Source organism: Lathamus discolor, chromosome 2, assembly GCF_037157495.1.
Source record: "Lathamus discolor isolate bLatDis1 chromosome 2, bLatDis1.hap1, whole genome shotgun sequence".
Classification (NCBI taxonomy): domain Eukaryota; kingdom Metazoa; phylum Chordata; class Aves; order Psittaciformes; family Psittacidae; genus Lathamus; species Lathamus discolor.
Genome location: NC_088885.1, coordinates 42688191 through 42705101, shown reverse-complemented (window position 1 = coordinate 42705101; position 16911 = coordinate 42688191). Strand labels below are relative to the sequence as shown.

At 40.5% G+C, this 16911-nt stretch overlaps 1 protein-coding gene across 5 annotated transcripts in view; it reads left to right on the top strand.

Moving 5' to 3' along the window:
• Positions 1-345: 345 nt before the first annotated feature.
• Positions 346-16911, top strand: part of LOC136007994 (protein adenylyltransferase SelO-like) — a 29123-nt gene continuing 12557 nt past the window's right edge. The window contains exons 1-8 of one of the 5 annotated variants that reach the window (XM_065666631.1): positions 346-1871; positions 2197-2299; positions 3447-3506; positions 9859-9922; positions 12515-12573; positions 13152-13199; positions 13312-13395; positions 14360-14448. In XM_065666631.1, the coding sequence (XP_065522703.1) occupies positions 2217-2299; positions 3447-3506; positions 9859-9922; positions 12515-12573; positions 13152-13199; positions 13312-13330 (333 nt within the window). In that variant the 5' untranslated portion in view covers positions 346-1871; positions 2197-2216 and the 3' untranslated portion in view covers positions 13331-13395; positions 14360-14448. Of the gene's footprint in view, positions 1872-2196; positions 2300-3446; positions 3507-8641; positions 8912-9858; positions 9923-12514; positions 12574-12985; positions 13200-13311; positions 13396-14359; positions 14490-15442; positions 15569-16911 lie in introns of those variants that run through there. The other 4 variants (XM_065666628.1, XM_065666632.1, XM_065666630.1 and 1 more) reach the window with 4 other exon arrangements.

The window sequence follows — 16911 nt, the reverse complement described above, 5'->3', positions numbered from 1 at the left end:
CCCCCGTCACCTCGGCCTGCCTCGCCTCCCTGCCCGCCGCGCGCTCGGGAAGCTGAGCGTGGCTGAGGGCCGGGAGGGAGAGCGGCACCACCCGGCAGGGCCCGGTCTCCGCTCCCGGCTGGGACGGGACAGGGCTCGGGCCGCACTTCAGCGGGGATCCGGCTCTGGCACACCCAGAGCGGGAATGGCCGCTCTGTCCTTCCCGCTCGGAGGAGGCACCAGCCTCTCCAGACGTCTCTGTGAAGAGATCAGCGAGGAGGGCTTGTTTTGAGGGCAGGGAGGCTTCGAGCCGGCTTCTTAACGTGAATTGGTGAAGGCGAGGTGTGGGGAGCATGCAGTGGCACCCCTGGCTGGCCGCTGGAGCTGCGCGCCCGGCCCCGCTTTGCGCCTCCAGGGCCCCTCGAGGCCTGAACGAGACCCGGCCGCAGCCGGGTCAGTGCCGGCGGCAGAGCTCTGCGCACAGGCCTCCGAGAGCACCCTCCTCCGCCCCGGGGTTTTTCCCTTGTACGCCCTGCTCAGCCCTGGTGCTGTCGTTCAGTGGGTTGTAGCAGCTAGTAAAGCAACAGCGAGTTAGGTATTAGGAAGAAATCCTTTACTGAGAGTGGTTAGCCACTAGAACGGGCTGCCGAGACAAGTCGTGGATTCCCCATCCCTGGCAGTGTTCAAGGTCACGTTGGGCGGGGCTTTGAGCAAGCTGGTCTGGTGGAAGGTGGCCTTTCCCGTGGCCGGGCTTTGGAAATAGGGGGTGTTTAAGGTCCCTTCCACCCCAAACCGTTCTGTGATTCTAAGCGAAGACCTTATATACACAAATACTGCACTTAAAACTAGATTGCCCATAAGGAGTTCTCTTTTCCTTTCCCTTATTAGCAATTTAGTAATTTAACAAATAGTAATGGAGGGACGTGCCAGTCCTAATTATGTGTTAATGCAAAACTGACAGCCTGACAGCTGACTGGAAGAGCATAAGCGGTATAGCTTTCAGGCATACAGAATTGATTGTAATAATAAAGATCATTTATGTGATAAGATTACAGAAATAATTTTTGCAGGTGATGCAGTTACTTCCAAGCAGTAAGAAATAATAATCGGTGATACGTCTTGTGGCAGCTGGGTGTAACAGGGTTTGTCGTTAGAGGTATTGAGAAATATGGTTAACAGCAGCTCTCCAGAGGTGCTAACTAAGGTACAGTTTGTACCAGACAGTGACTCTGAGGTACTGGGATTTTATAATTAACATGGAATCATAAGATTGTTGCAAGCAAAAATCCATAAAGATGTTAAAATACAGAGTAGGTGTAAAGGAAGAATGAAGCACGTTTTTTCAGTATATGTGTTGTACTACAGCAAGAATTGCATCTTCTGCTTCTTCCATTCGCTGTTTAGATTACTGAGAGATTTCAAGCTGGTTTCTTGGGTTACTTGGTGATAGTCACTGCACATGGACAGTACATACCATGGTTACTGGTGCACAATGACTTAATCTGTGGGGCTAGCGGAACTTCTCTGTCTCATATAAATATCTTTTAGGGTGGCATATAACTGAGTGCAATATAAAACTGTTCTGAGACTGTTCTAATCAGTTAATTGAATCTATGTTTAAGTATGTTTTCAATCTTAAAACTACCATGCTCTATCAGGTTCTTTAACTGCAGAATTCAGTCCTTCTTTTCAATATTCCAAATAGAGTAACATCCTTGCTTTGCATGTAGGCTTAATGTACATTGTGGTAAAGAGTCAGGTTTTAATTGTTTCTGAACTATTTTGATTGGATTTAAGAGAAAAGGTATTAAGAATAATGTGATTAGTTGTTTTTAAAACCATTTCTTGACTCTTTCATGTTTACAGATCCTTTTCCAATTGATGTGATCCAGGTGAGGAGCTGCATTTTTTCAGTTGTCTATCCTACACCTTTTAAATCTAGAGTTCATTTTGTAGCTGTTTCAAAGGCTGGCTTTTTTTTTTTTTTTATTCCTCTCTAATTAATAGAGATAGTTAATACATGTTCTGAAATACACCTTAATATTCATATGCTATTTATTGTGAAAGCATCTTATCAATATATACTTTAAACAAATAGATCATTTAAAACGTATTGTCGGGTGTCTCTTAATAATGAAATCTGTAGAGAAAACACATTCATTACCACTGAAAATTTGATCATCTACAAGTACCATCTGTATTATTTTTTTTCTCCAGGAAGATCTTGAAAATATTTAATGTTTCTCAAAGGGACATCTGATTTTCTTCAGTTTCTCAGTGGTGGGAAAGTGATAGTTGGGTCTCTTCCATTGGCGCATAGGTATGGGGGCCATCATGTAACTGTGTGTCCTGGGTTTACCAGTAGCCGTTTTTCTCCTTCTTAGTAACTGGTGCAAGCTCTGTGTTTTGACTTCCAGCCTGGGCAGAGAGCTGATAACACCAATTGTTTTTAATTGTTGCTAAGTAGTGTTTATTCTGGCCAAGGACTTTTTGAGCCTCATGCTCTGCCAGGGAGGAGGGGAAGGTGGGAGGAAGCAGACACAGGACACCTGACCTAAACTGACCAAAGAGGTATTCCATACCACAGCACATCATGCCCAGGGATGGAACATGCCCATGTGAGGGTACAGGAGTCTCTGCCTCAAAAGAAAGAGGGAGAAAAAGAAAAGGGGGGGGGGGGGGGGGAGGAGTGAGTGAACGAGCTTTTGTGGTTGGGTTTAAACCACGACACTGTGGCACTTGATCTTCCAGGTGGAGTTATGTAGGTTTTCATGTGAATTGCATCTTGTTAATACCTGTAAGAGCATATGCCTGTGAGTATATATACTGAGGAACATTTTGCTTGCAGAGTTGTTCTTCATAAGGGGCTGCAGATGGAAGAGAACAATGATATTCTTTCATGGTACTGCGTCTAGTTTCTATGCTTCTGTTTATGCCAGAAGCAGATTATTTTTTTAACCTCTGTTACCTGTGGAGCCTGCTTAGCACCCCTGCAGCCTGACAAGCTCTGATTCATGATAAGTATTATCAGCTTAGAGGAGTGAAGAACGGCAGAGCCTCACTGCAATACGAAGATTACTAAGAGTTAAGTTCCATAAGATTATTCATGGAGAAGAATGGTAGAATTTGATTCGTAATTTCCAATTAAGAAAAAAATTATAAGTTGTGTCAATTTAGAGGCTTGTTATACAAAGGAGACAGAGCTGTAGCTGTGCATCATAGCTGGAAGGCAAAGGAAAAAAAAAACAACAAAGGATTACTGGTGTTATTCTTTTTCTGTGGTTTTCTGATTCATTATTGGTGTGGGTGTGGAAATACAGCTTTAGGGATCAACATCTTAATGACTACCTGAGCAAATGTCTCATTATATTGTGCAGATCACAGAGAACCTACATGTAGCTCATACTGTTTTCATTGTAACTGCTGTAAATGATAGAAGAAAATAACTTGATTTTCATTTTTGTCAGTTTGGCAGCTGGGGAGGTCAACTGGGTGACGAAGAGCCCACTTGATCGGAGTATATTCAAGTAGGTGTGACTTTTAAGTGACTGATTCAACTTGGTTTCCTATTTAGCTGATTCATGGATAGCTCAAGGTATACTGTTAGAAGTGCTAATGCTACTTTTGCAGGCATGGTTAGAGGTGGGAGCTACACTTAGAGGGTCAGGAAAGACCCCATGCTCCAGGCAAGTTGCAGTTAATCTGTGTACACCCAGATTTTTTGTTTTCTTTTTGAAATTTGGTTTGATTTTATGACCTACTCCTTGTTTCTCTGTTCTTCATATGAATGGCAATGGAAGAGCTGTGCTTTGTTCTTCTATGTGAGAGCTTTCATGTAGTGAGGCCATGCACTATCTTGGAATTCCTACGGGTAGAGCTGCTATGTGTTTTTTTCACGGTACCTAATTTGCAGGTAATTTTGTAACTGAGTTTCACTGAGCTTCGGTAAAGCAGGACAGTGTTTCTGTTTCCAGGAGGGGAGATCTTTGTTTTCATATGTATACAATCAGAAACAAATATGTCCCTCCATTTTCACAGATTTTCGGATAAAACTTTGCGGTAATAATGAGCTCCAGCAATTAATCCATTCACTTTCGTCTTTGGTAAGCTCTAAAGTATTACTTTGTTTAGACACAATATTCTGTACTGTTTCTGTATTGCAGTGAACTGCTCTTGTTCACTTGTAGAACTGAATTACCTTAATCTGAAATCTGGTTCTGGCAAAGAAAGTTTAAAGTGGAAGTTAGATCAAGTGTTTATATATCTAACACATTTGTACAGCATATGGACAACACATATGTTGTCCGGGAAGCTAGGGACCAGCTTAGGAAGGCTAAGGCCCAGTTAGAATTAAACTTGGCTAGGGATGTTAAGGATAACAGGAAGGGATTCTACAGGTATGTAGCAAACAAAAAACTGACTAGGGACAGCATAGGCCCCCTGAGGAAGCTCTCGGGAGAACTGGCTACACAGGATTTGGAGAAGGCTGAGGTTCTGAATGACTTCTTTGCCTCTGTCTTCACTGACAAAGGCTCTGACCGCACCACCCAAGTCTTAGAAGGTAGATGCGGGGACTGTGAGAATGAAGACCTTAGGCCCACTGAAGGAGAGGATCTGGTTTGAGACCATCTTAAGAACCTGAACATGCACAAGTCCATGGGACCCGATGAAATCCATCCGTGGATCCTGAAGGAGCTGGCAAATGAAGTTGCTAAGCCACTGGCCATCATATTTGAAAAATCATGGCAGTCAGGTGAAGTTCCCGACAACTGGAAAAAGGGAAATATAACCCCCATTTTCAAGAAGGGGAAAATGGAAGACCCGGGCAATTACACACCAGTCAGTCTCACCTCTGTGCCTGGCAAAGTCTTGGAGCACATTCTCCTGGAAGGCACGCTAAGGCACATGAAAAACAACAAGGTGCTTGGTGACAGCCAGCATGGCTTCACTAAGGGGAAATCCTGCCTGACCAATTTGGTGGCCTTCTATGATGGGGCTACAGAACTGATGGATAGGGGTAGAGCAGCTGATGTCATCTACCTGGACTTGTGCAAAGCGTTTGACACTGTCCCACACAACATCCTTGTCTCTAAATTGGAGAGATATCAATCAGATGGATGGACCACTCGGTAGATAAAGAACCGGCTGGATGGCCACACACAAAGAGTTGTGGTCAATGGCTCAATGTCCGGCTGGAGACCAGTAACAAGTGGTGTCCCCCAGGGATCGGTGTTGGGACCGGTCTTGTTTAACATCTTCATCGCTGACATGGACAGTGGGATTGAGTGCACCCTCAGCAAGTTTGCCAATGACACCAAGCTGTGTGGTTCGGTTGATGCGCTGGAGGGAAGGGATGCCATCCAGAGGGACCTTGACACGCTTGTGAGGTGGGCTGATGCCAGCCTCATGAAGTTCAACCATGACAAGTGCAAGGTCCTACACCTGGGTTGGAGCAATCCCAGGGACAGCTGCAGGTTGGGCAAAGAAGAGATTCAGAGCAGCCCTGCAGAGAAGGACTTGGGGGTGTTGGTCAATGAGAAAATGAACATGAGCCGGCTTCAGTGTGCGCTCGCAGCCCAGAAAGCCAACCGTATCCTGGGCTGCATCAAAAGGAGCGTGACCAGCAGGTTGAAGGAGCTGATCCTGCCCCTCTACTCTGCTCTCGTGAGACCTCACCTGTGCAGTCCTGGTGTCCTGAATATAAAAAGGACATGGAACTGCTGGAACAAGTCCAGAGGAGGGCCACAAGGATGATCAGGGGACTGGAGGACCTGCCATATGAAGATAGGCTGAGAAAGTTGGGGCTGTTCAGGCTGGAGAAGAGAAGGCTGAGTGGAGACCTCATAGCAGCCTTCCAGTATCTGAAGGGGGCCTATAGGGATGCTGGGGAGGGACTCTTTATCAGGGACTGCAGTGACAGGACAAGGGGTAACAGGTTAAAACTTAAACAGGGGAAGTTTAGATTGGATATATAAGGAAGAAGTTCTTTCATGTTAGGGTGGTGAGGCACCGGAATGGATTGCCCAGGGAGGTTGTGAATGCTCCATCCCTGGCAGTGTTCAAGGGCAGGTTGGACGAAGCTTTGGGTGGGATGGTTTAGTGTGAGGTTTCCCTGCCCATGGCAGGGGGGTTGGAACTAGATGATCTTGAGGTCCTTTCCAACCCTAACTATTCTATGATTCTATGACACTAATTTCCCTCTCCGGCTTTTATGATACTGCAGTCAGGATTTTCTTCTCTAAAAAATAATTGAGAATTGTTCTCTACCTTGTTACTCACCAAAAGACTTGTAAAACCATCAGGACTAGACTGCTACTTTGTAGAGAATAATAATAATACCTTTAGCGTATGTGGATAATCAGTGAGTCTATTAATACATTTTTATATGGTTAATAAGTGAGTCTTCTATTACACTAGAGCTAAGCATTTGGATGTATTTTTCTAGAATCAGGCCAAGCAGGAAAATAGTGAAAGTGGCTAATTCTGTATTGGCCTAGTCATCTAGTTGCAATTTTTATGACTGGTAGGAAAAATGTTAGTCAGATGAATAGGTGTTAATATTGGAAGTAGGACTGAATATAGGTATTCCTTATTTGTGCAAACACCCCTTGAGCAGAAAGGGAGATTTTATAAACAAAAATTTAAAACTAATTCTGTTTTAACCACAGAATCATATAATCACAGAATGGTTTGGATTGGAAGGGTCCTTAAAGAGCATCTAGTTCCAGCTCCCTTCTACTAGACCAGATTGTTCCAAGCCCCGTCCAGCCTGGCCTTGAACACTGCCAGGGATGGGGCAGACACAGCCCATTCTAGAAGACCACCGAATTTATCAGGCACAATTTGACCTTAAGTGAAGCCATATTGGTTGTCATTTTCCATGTGCTTTAGCTCAGTTTCCAGGAGGATCTGCTCATTTTCCACGTGCTTTAGCTCAGTTTCCAGGAGGATCTGCTCCATGTTCTTGTGGGACACTGAGATGAGAGACTGGCTTGTAGTTCCTTGGGTCTTCTTTTTTTCTCTTTTTAAAAACTGGGGTTACATTCACTCTTTTCCAGTCAGTGGGAACTTCACTGGACTGCCATGACTTCTCAAATAGGACAGTGGCTTAGCTACTTCATCCACCAGTTTCTTCAGCACCCATGGACTTGTGCACCTTCAGGTTCATTGGATGGTCCTGAACCTGATCGCCTCCTACAGCAGTTCTTCAATCTTCTAGTCCTTGCCTTTGCCTTCTGAGACTTGGGCAGTGTGGCTGGAGCTCTTGCTAGTGAAGACTGAGGCAAAAAAGTTGTTGAGTACCTCAGTCTTCTCCATGTCCTGGGTAACCAGGTCACCTGTTTCCTTCCGGAGAGGGCCCACATTTTTCTTTGTCTTCCTTTTAACCCTCATGTGCCTACAGAAGCTTTTCTTGTTGCCCTTGACATCCCTGTCCACTTGTAATTCTATCAGGGCTTTAGCTTTCCTAACCTGATCTCTGGCTGCTTGGACATTATATTCCTCCCATCCTTGCTTCCATGCTCTGTAGCCTTCCTTTTTGTGTTTGTGTTTGTCCAGGAACATATTATTTATCCGTACAGGCCTCCTGGCAATTTTGCCTGACTTCATTTCTGTTGGGATGCCTTGCTCCTGAGCTCGGAGGGGGCGATCCTTGAATATTAACCGGTGTTCTTGAGTCACTCTTCTCTAGGTAGTCTTCTTTGTCCCATGGTATTCTATCAAGCAGATCCTTGAAGAAGCTGAGGTCTGTTCTGATGAAATCCAGGGTAGTGAGCTTGCTGTGTGCCTTCCTTGCTGCCCTAAGGATCTTGAACTTCACCATTTCATAGTCACTGCAACCAAGGCTGCTCTGGAGTTTCACACTCCCCATCATCCCCTCCCTGTTGGTGAGAACAAGGTCCAGCATAGCCCCTCTCCTCATTGGCTCCTCTTTCACTTGGAGAAGGACATTATCATCACTGCATTCCAGGGGCCTCCTGGATTGCTTATGCCCTTCTGTGTTATCCCTCCAACAGATACCAGAGTGATTGAAGTCCCCAGTGAGGATCACAGCTTGTGAACGTGTGGCTGCTCCTGTCTGTCTATATAGTGCCTCATCCCCTTGGTCTTACTGGTCAGGCAGCCTGTAGCAGACCCCCACTATGTCAGCTGTCCCTGCTCTCCTTTTAATCCTAACCAATAAGCTTTCTGTTGGCTCCTCATCCACTCCTCATTAGAAGACTAATGCATTCACTCATTTGGATGATTTGCTCAAAACTAAGCAAACTGATTTTTTTCAGGTGATTGTGTTTAAAATGTCAAGTTTGTGTTCCAAGTAGTCTTATATCTGTAATCTGGTATTTCAGGCTTTAATGAAAGTAAATGTTCTGCGGAAAAGGCCTGTACTCAACTGTGACATTGCTAGGTGTCTATATTTGCAAAGTGTCTGCAAATCTCTCTAGCATTAATTCTGACACATTTCATTTGTTCTGTTGAAGTGTGGTGTTTGTAAATGACATTTTTGATGGTTTATTCACTGACTTCACCTTGAGACCCTTTGCTGTTTGCTGTTAATGTAAAACTTTAAATCTGTCTGCATATCAGCAAGAAAGCATCTGGCAAGGTTATAACCTTTTTTGGCTGTTGTCTCAGCAAAATGTTCAGTGCAAAACCAGTATGAAATTACTCCTTAGCTGTGCACGAATTCTATAGAGTACACAGTGTGCTTTAGTTCTCTGCTGGCAAATTTGTTAAATGCTTGGCTCTTAACTGCTGTACAGCCTCTCCAGACTGTTTGCAAGACTTCATTTGGAAAAACCCCAGCTGATACCCATATTCTTCCCAATGGGGAGCTGTTATACTGAGGCTGGTGGGATGCACTTCTAGAGGTCTTGTCAAGTCTTGGCAGAAGTGTGGGGGAAAGCCTTACGGCTTATCCCAGAACACCCAGCAGGTTGGTTTGCTCTATTAATTTTAAGTACTGTGTTCCCAATGGGGTGCTACAGTTTATGGTTGTACTGCCAAATAAAGAACACTTCTTCATACGGTACCTTTTTAGTCACATACTGGGACTGTCAGTGAGCAGTGTTATGCATTAGGTTAAAAAAAGTGAGCCAATCTGCGTAGTTTTCAGAGTGGCCCTTACTTTTGTTGAGCTTGATGTTCATGCAAAACAGCCAGCAGAGCACTTGGAACTGTAAAGTCCAGCCCTTAAGCTAGAACCAGGGGCAGGGAGGGATATAATCTGTCCTTCTGTGAGTGCTGTTCCAGCTTCTCTGGTGTAAGAGCAATTTCGGTGCTCCATAAACTGTGACTGAATGTATGTCTGGTCTCCTACTGCCTTCCCTCAAGTAATGTACTTACCAACTATAGGGAACGTTTGAAAACTATTTTCATAGTAGGGGTGTATGTATCTTTATGGGTTTCTGATTGCTGAGGGTCCTAGATCTGTCCCCAAAGTTCCTGAGACAACAGGTTTGGCTCAAGTAAAGGGCAACCTCTATCTGATGCAAAATTTTGGTTTCTAATTTCTCTATCCTAATTTTGCTGTTGTCCTTGGGGAAATTGTGACTTATACTTGTGACTCATCACACTTACATATATGTCACTGAGGTTCTAAATGAATGCAGGAGTTTTTTTGAATGCAGCCCTGTCTGCAAGGTGGGGGTAAGTAATGGAAATTGGACAACATTGTATTAATACAAAATAAATGCATCTTGCTAATGAAGCTTGGTAAGCCTCAACTTACTGTTTGCCAGCGTCATTTATAATACCAAGCTATGCCAGCAAAAAAAAATCTTTTTATTAAAGAAATGAAGTTATACAAAATATGATTTGATCTTTATTGTAAACTATTTTTCCTGAAATAAATTGTTAGTGTTTATTCCTCGCTTGTTACAGCTTAGTTGTAAGTGGTGGTGATGTGTGGAGAGACCAGTTTCATCAAGGAAATATTAAGAAAGAGGTAATGATCATACTTCAAAATAATAGGAATAATATGTTGCAAGACTGTAACTTAATTCTCCATTGCAAAAATGAATTTTTATATGTCATATGCGTGTAATAAAAAGTATTAATTAGGCTTCATTTAATCTCTTAAGATATAAAACTTCTTCAGAGAAAATCAAATCTGAAACATGTCTTAGTTAAATAAATGAAGCCCTATGAACAGATCTAATATGACTGTGGCATATGTTATGTGGGGGTATAATTTTCATTTTCACCTGCCATTACAAAAATGATACTGAAAACTGGGGACATTTTCCATTGTTCTGATAGCAGTACTAGGATTATGGGAACAGTACTGTGGCTGTGCCTCTGCTGTATCATCTATACCTGCTCTGAAAAAGAGTGGGATGACGCAGTGTGGGGAAAAAATCAGTTTATGCTGGTTCTTTCTTTGTTTCTAGTGTCTCTGGAGTAACTCTGATATTAATGCAGTACTGGAATTTTGCTTGTGTCTGTTGGTATAGGAAATTAAGCTTTATCATTAAAATAGTGTTGTAATGTAGTATTATACATATTCATCTGCTATGCATTAAGTATACTTACAAAGATACCAGTTTGACTATGCATGTATAAATTCTGTATCTATAGAAACAACAGATGACAGCTTTTACTATGGAACTGTGTTATTTTGCTCATACTCTGTTTACATTTAAACACATGTGTCTATATTTAAGGTGCAATAGTGCTACATCTTGCCAAATCATGGTTTTATATAGGATCCTTAGAAATCTTAGCTCATTCTGGGGAATTGGCCTTACAAAGGTTTGGATTTAATCTTCATAGTAACTATATTATTTTTCTTAACAATCAAATATATATTAGAATGCATATATACAGTTGGAATTTAAACATAAATTATTTAGAAAGGAAGATTGCATAATTTAGAAAGATAACCTGATGGTTTTATGCAAGCATAAAAAAGATCTTGCCTCGTAAGAGTAAAACCACCTAGGCCTGGATCTTACAAAATGAGCAGTCTTACAGCTGAAGTAGTTCTGGTAACTGAGCACTAGCGGGGTAGTTGTTTGATTTGGAAAGATTTGTAAATTTAAAGCATAAGTTGCTACATTTCTCATAGTTGCCTGTGAAGCTGAATTAACAGAAATATGAAATAAATCACTAGCATAGGTATGTGGTATAAAGTATTCTCCAGAGACATGCAGAACCACAGAAGTACGTGTGTCAAGCAATTAGCGTGTCAAATTTGTGGTCTACTGTAAATATTTAAAAGTTGATCATTTTTCCTCAGGAGCAAAACAAATTGTTCTGGGGTGCTTAAAAATGAGCAGCAGATGTACATTGTAGTGACTGATAATTCAGTTTAACTTCCAGCATCTCTCTATGCTGTCTTTTTTTTTTAAATCTCACAGCAGATTTTAGTTATAAAACTGGAAGACTGAATTAAAGAACAGGTTTTAAGTTTTTGCTTTGGTTTGGTTTGGATTTAAAGAGTATGTAAAGATCAGTTGAATTTACACAAAATAGACAGCTCCTTTCTGCCTGTTTTGGAGGGGGCCTCACCAAAGCTAGTGTGACTGTGCTTCCTCCTCAGAAGAGGTCTTCCTGAAAGAGGATGCTTTGGAGCAACCAGCTAAAATCCAGAGACAGTCGGTTGGACACCCTTCTGAAGGTTAGGTGCTAGGTACTCTGGTAAAATCATCACAGTTTGAGGAGAATTCAGTGATTTCCTCCAACAATCTGATTAGAAGGTAGAATCTAGGCATTTGTGTGTGTAGCCACACAGCCTTTGCCCAGGTCCAATCCTTACCCAGGCTACTCTACCCCACATGTAGATGGTGCTTACGGCTTCCTGTGTCAGTGGCCCTGGCTGGCTCTGACCACAAGACGGTTCTACAGGGAGCTCCTAAGTGTACTAAATGTCCGCAGCTCTTCTTTAAAGCTTTATATCTGCAAAGATGTAAGTCTTTTAAAAAGTTGTTTTCTGCAAGCATGTGAAGAAAAATCATACAAATCTTTTCAAAGTTTCAAGCTTTAGAAGGTTTTAAAATTTGAAGTAAGCTTCCAGGCTTTATTAGCTGAAGTTTGTTAATTCTTTTCAGTAAAATTGCTTCTTGAAATCTTTTTTCTCTCAAGTATGTACATTCTTCACCACTTTTCACTGAGGAAATGTTAATTGGGAAGCTTCCATTATCTGTTGTTTTTTTTTCTCTTTCTGTTCAGATTTTAAGTGAACAGTGTCTATGAAGTGATGAATTTTCTCTTGCTAATATAAATTCGGTCTATATTGTATATACTCTGGTATGTATAGTGTCTTTATTTCTTCTTTTCTACTCTTTAATTGCTTTTAGGGCGTATGTATGTACTTATTTAACCATATATAACCTTTTCTGTTAAGGCTGTTGTGCAGTTGCTTAACTTAGAATGTGAATGAAAGGTCCTGACAGACAGAGATATGCATTTAAAAGTAGAATGTATGACATATTTCTGAAGTGAATCAGATGTTTATGATATTTCTTGTATTCCATATTTTTGATTCAGAGGACTTGATGTAAAAGATGTGTTTGATTTTAGGAATTTTTCTCTATAGTTTTCTATCGGAGACTGCAGATCTGATTGCTTTGTGGATGTCTGTGGAGTTTGCACATGGTAAGCTGCAGTTGATGGCATTGGCTTTACAGGAGTAACTTTTTATGGTCATATACTTAAAGATGGCTTTTATTTGTCCCTTTGTTCTTCAGTTCTTCTGATGTCTTCACCTACAGCAGTATCTGTTATGCGTTAATATAGAAAGGTTTTTTTTCAGCTGGAGTACATTCTGATTCAAACCATGAGTGTTTCTGACAGAAGCAAGAATATAGGAGCAATAGTTAAATCAAAATTGTTGGGATAGTCTGATGTACAAAGACCACATGTTGATGTCATATAGAAGTTTAGTTGCTCTGAATTTGATGCATCTATTAAAAACATGGCCTTTTATAGTGTATAGGGTACATTGCTGACCACCTTTGCTTCAGATTTATATTCTGAATAATAAAGTAGCATTGTCTTGCTAATACAGGACACAGCGAACTTGTAAGGAAGCAGCTAATCACCGATTTGCAAGATGCTGTTTCAATGCTGTGCAGCACTGAAATGAAAAGGAAACAGTGCCACCTAGGTATAGAAATCGGATGCAAGATAATGCAGTAAAAGGTTCTCTTTTTCATCCTTAAAATACATGCCAGGTCGAGTGAGAGAGACAACTTGATTTTCCAGAGTCTAATTTCTGAAAGGTAACTGCTCCAAAGTTCTGCAGATTCAGTGTATATATTTCACAGCAGATTTTCTAGCGACCACAGGGTTCAGGTGGAATTTTAACTTCTGTTTCTTCTTGTTTAATTGTAGGTGTGTGCAATACAGATAACTTCGGTTTATTATCCATAACAATAGATTACTGTCCATTTGGATTTATGGATTCACATGACCCAAGTAAGTGCACCACCTGTTTTTAAATGTATTTTTTACTTAAATTCTTTATGTAGTTTCTATGTGCATAAAAACTAACATTATTAGGAGTTTTAAGAGATGTTTGAAGAGTTTTGGGGGGAAAAAAATTATCAGAGGCCAGTTTTAGGATGCAGCTTGCAATTCAAGTATTAAAAGTCTTTTTAATGACATGTCACTACTAAACCTATTTTCATAAGAATGTTTCCAGTTGAACTTCACGAATTGAATAGACGCTGCAACCGAAACCTAGAAAATTAAAAACTCTGTTGCTGTAAACAGCCAAAAGCAAAAGTGTTATATAATAACTTTTCATGCATCATGCTCTAGCTTTATATTCAGAACAATTATATGTTGAATGAAAACAAATCAGACCTACACAGTCATGGCAATGTTTCTTTGAAAGTATGAATTCAGTCAGTCTGGGATTGGTAGATATAGGTCCAGTATGTACATAAATGCATATTATTTGGTTATTCAGATGCAACCTATAAATAATAATCTTCAGAACCAGTTGTTATCTCGCTGTCTGTTTTTGTGAGATTGCAGCCTCAGATTAAGGAAGTCTCATGAGAATAAATGTTATGTTGCTTCTATTGTAGTTGAGAAACAAAAAACCCAACCAAACAAAACCACAGGGCTTTTCTGGTTTTCAATCTGGTGGATTGGCCCCAGCTGGCAATTGAGAACCTACCAACCACTTGTATACTCCCCCCTGCTGCAGGCTGGGGGAGTATATTTATATACTTAAATATATTTCCAAATAATAGATCTTGAGTTAATTCACTGTAAATAAGTAACCTTGTGATCTGATTTTAAATATTTAGCAACTTTAGGGCTTTTATTAGTTTGCTATGTGAATGTAACAATGGATACACTTCAATATTTTAACATTGATTGTTTATTGTAATTACTCTCTTGTGGAAAAGTAATGTTTTGTTTGAGACAGATCTTGTTCCAAACACATCTGATGATGAAAGGAGGTATAAAATAGGAAACCAGGCAAATGTTTTGCTGTTTAATCTGAGCAAGCTGTTACAAGCTCTAAAACCTTTATTGGATCCCAGGCAAAAGCAGCTGTAAGTAATCCTTAAAATATCTTAATGCTTAAAAGAACTAGTGAGATGGGAGACCATCTAATCACCATATGCATAGGAAAGAAAGGGATTAGCCTTTAAAAATCTTCTTTTCTAAGTGGAAATTGGTTCTGAAGTAATTATTGGCAGAGTAAGGTTGGAGGAAGGAGCAAAAGGTTTTCATTAGTCATAAATAATAGAAAAATATGACTGGAAGGTGGTCCTAGATGGTCTGTTGTCCACTCTCTTTTCACTAAGGTAGCTTCTTTGCCTGCAGTTTTCTATTCTAAGTTTGTCCAGTTTGTTCTCTTAAGATGCTTACTGATAAAAACCATGCATCCTCCTGAAGTAATGAGGTAGTATTTTAATATCCTGCTGTAAAGATTCCTGATATAAACCTTCAGTTGTGCAGTTTCAACTCATGATATCTTACTAAGTATGAAAAGGATTTTTTTTCTTCTTTGCAGCAGTTATTTGTGTATTTGAAGCCTGTGAAAATGTTTCCCCTCAGTCTTTTTCCCACTACAGATCCCAGCAGAATAAAAATAACAATGTTTGTGAGATACCAGACAGAAGTTTTGTTTAGTGTACAGTAGGATTGTACCCATAGTAACATTTTAGTTCCATAGATCTGATATTGCTTTTGTTTTTGCAGAGCTTCCCAGGTTTTGGAGTAGTATGGTGAATGCTATTACATCCATATGCAGTTCCAGATCTCAAACCTCCTTGTCACAATAATATAAATTACATTATGTAACAATTTCCTTACTTTGTTAGTATTTTTCAGCTTTACAGAGCTATTTAAAACAAATATGGGTCTTGGGGAGAATGAGGATGATAATTATTTGGTTGCTTTCCTCCTAAAAGTGAGTTTGTTTTGCTAATTTTGTTGGCAAAGATATGAACTGATGCCACATATTTCAAAACCACTGATGGAATTATCTTTATTTCACTAGCTTATGGAAGATACAAAGGCTGATCTCACACTGAAATGACTTTTCAATGTAAATGTCATTGAAATGATATTTCAACAGCTCAGTGAAATTACTGAAGACCAGTTAAAGGAGCTCCACATTCCTGAGGTATTAATACAATAATCCAATTTTAGGAATACTTAAATGAGTAAAGCAAGTTGGACATAACCCTGATACAATAGAGGATGTCTCAAGCCATGATTTGTCTGGGAAATGTGTCGTTGTATCATTATTAAGGGACAGGGAGACTCATATATCTGTGTTGTGCTACCGCCTCATATTAAGCCTGTGTCTGTTAATGAAGGATACATCAACATAGAGTGCCAATGAAAGATACATTAATGAAGAGGGCTGAAGCCAGATTTTCCACCTCTGGTACAGATCCAATATGAGCAGTCATAAATATTCGTACACAGGTGGGAATGTGATTTCACATTCAAGATGGGTCTGCTAGGAAGAGCTTTCCTCCCACTTCCCTTTTTTCTTTTTTTTTTTGTGTGTGTGTGTGTTGCATGAGAATACCTTCTGATGGTATTTCATAAGACACAAGTGAAGTTGGACAGGGGCTCATAAGGAAAGGTTCAACCTTGGGTCATTCAGACTATTCCTAACATGGGTTTACCAGGTGGTCTAAACCTCTGCTCTCAGGCCCATCCACTTGTCTTGGTATCTAATGATAAGTGAGTTTCCATCTTGTCATAAACATGCTAGAATCTCAGTCCATAGTGGCCTCTGTCCTTCCTTGGACGGAAGATGAGTTCTGAATGTATCTTGAAGCATAGCAATACATTTTGTTACTGTGTCGTGCTCAGCTTGGTAACCCATCCCGTGTTGCTGCTAACTCAGCCTAAACGTATTCTTTAGGACCAAATATAAAGGAGGTAGATGTATTAAAATAAAAGAAAAAAACTTGCCTGGATATAGTGCAATCTTTAGAAGTGGAAATATAACTGAAATGGTTGAACTGGACTTTGATGATAGGCAAATAATCAGTAGATAAAAGTGCAGAGGAGAAATTCTGAAAAGAATGCGTGTAAGAGCCTGGTCTGGAAAGAAAAATAGGACCTTTTTTTTTTGTCCACACAGTGGTGTTATTTAACCCACAGGTTCTGAGTCCCAGAACTGATGTGGTAAAAGCAGGTACAATTTTATGCTGGTAGAAAGTTTTATTTTTTTAAAGATTTTTTTTAAGTACGAAAGTAATTTCACCCGCTCTTTATTCACGTTAATACTCAGCTAGTAGCAAAGTAAGTTTCCATATTGGTCTGTAGATCACTTACATTTTTTTCGAAGCTGCACACCAAAATTGGCTTAAAAAATGATAGAATCCTATGGGAATACTTACATTTAGTATCCCCTGGAAACATTCTCAAATTCCTCCTAAAGCAGCTTAGCCCTGCACAGCTTTGAACTAATGCGTGACTCCCACACTCACCTGTAATCCACCTGTC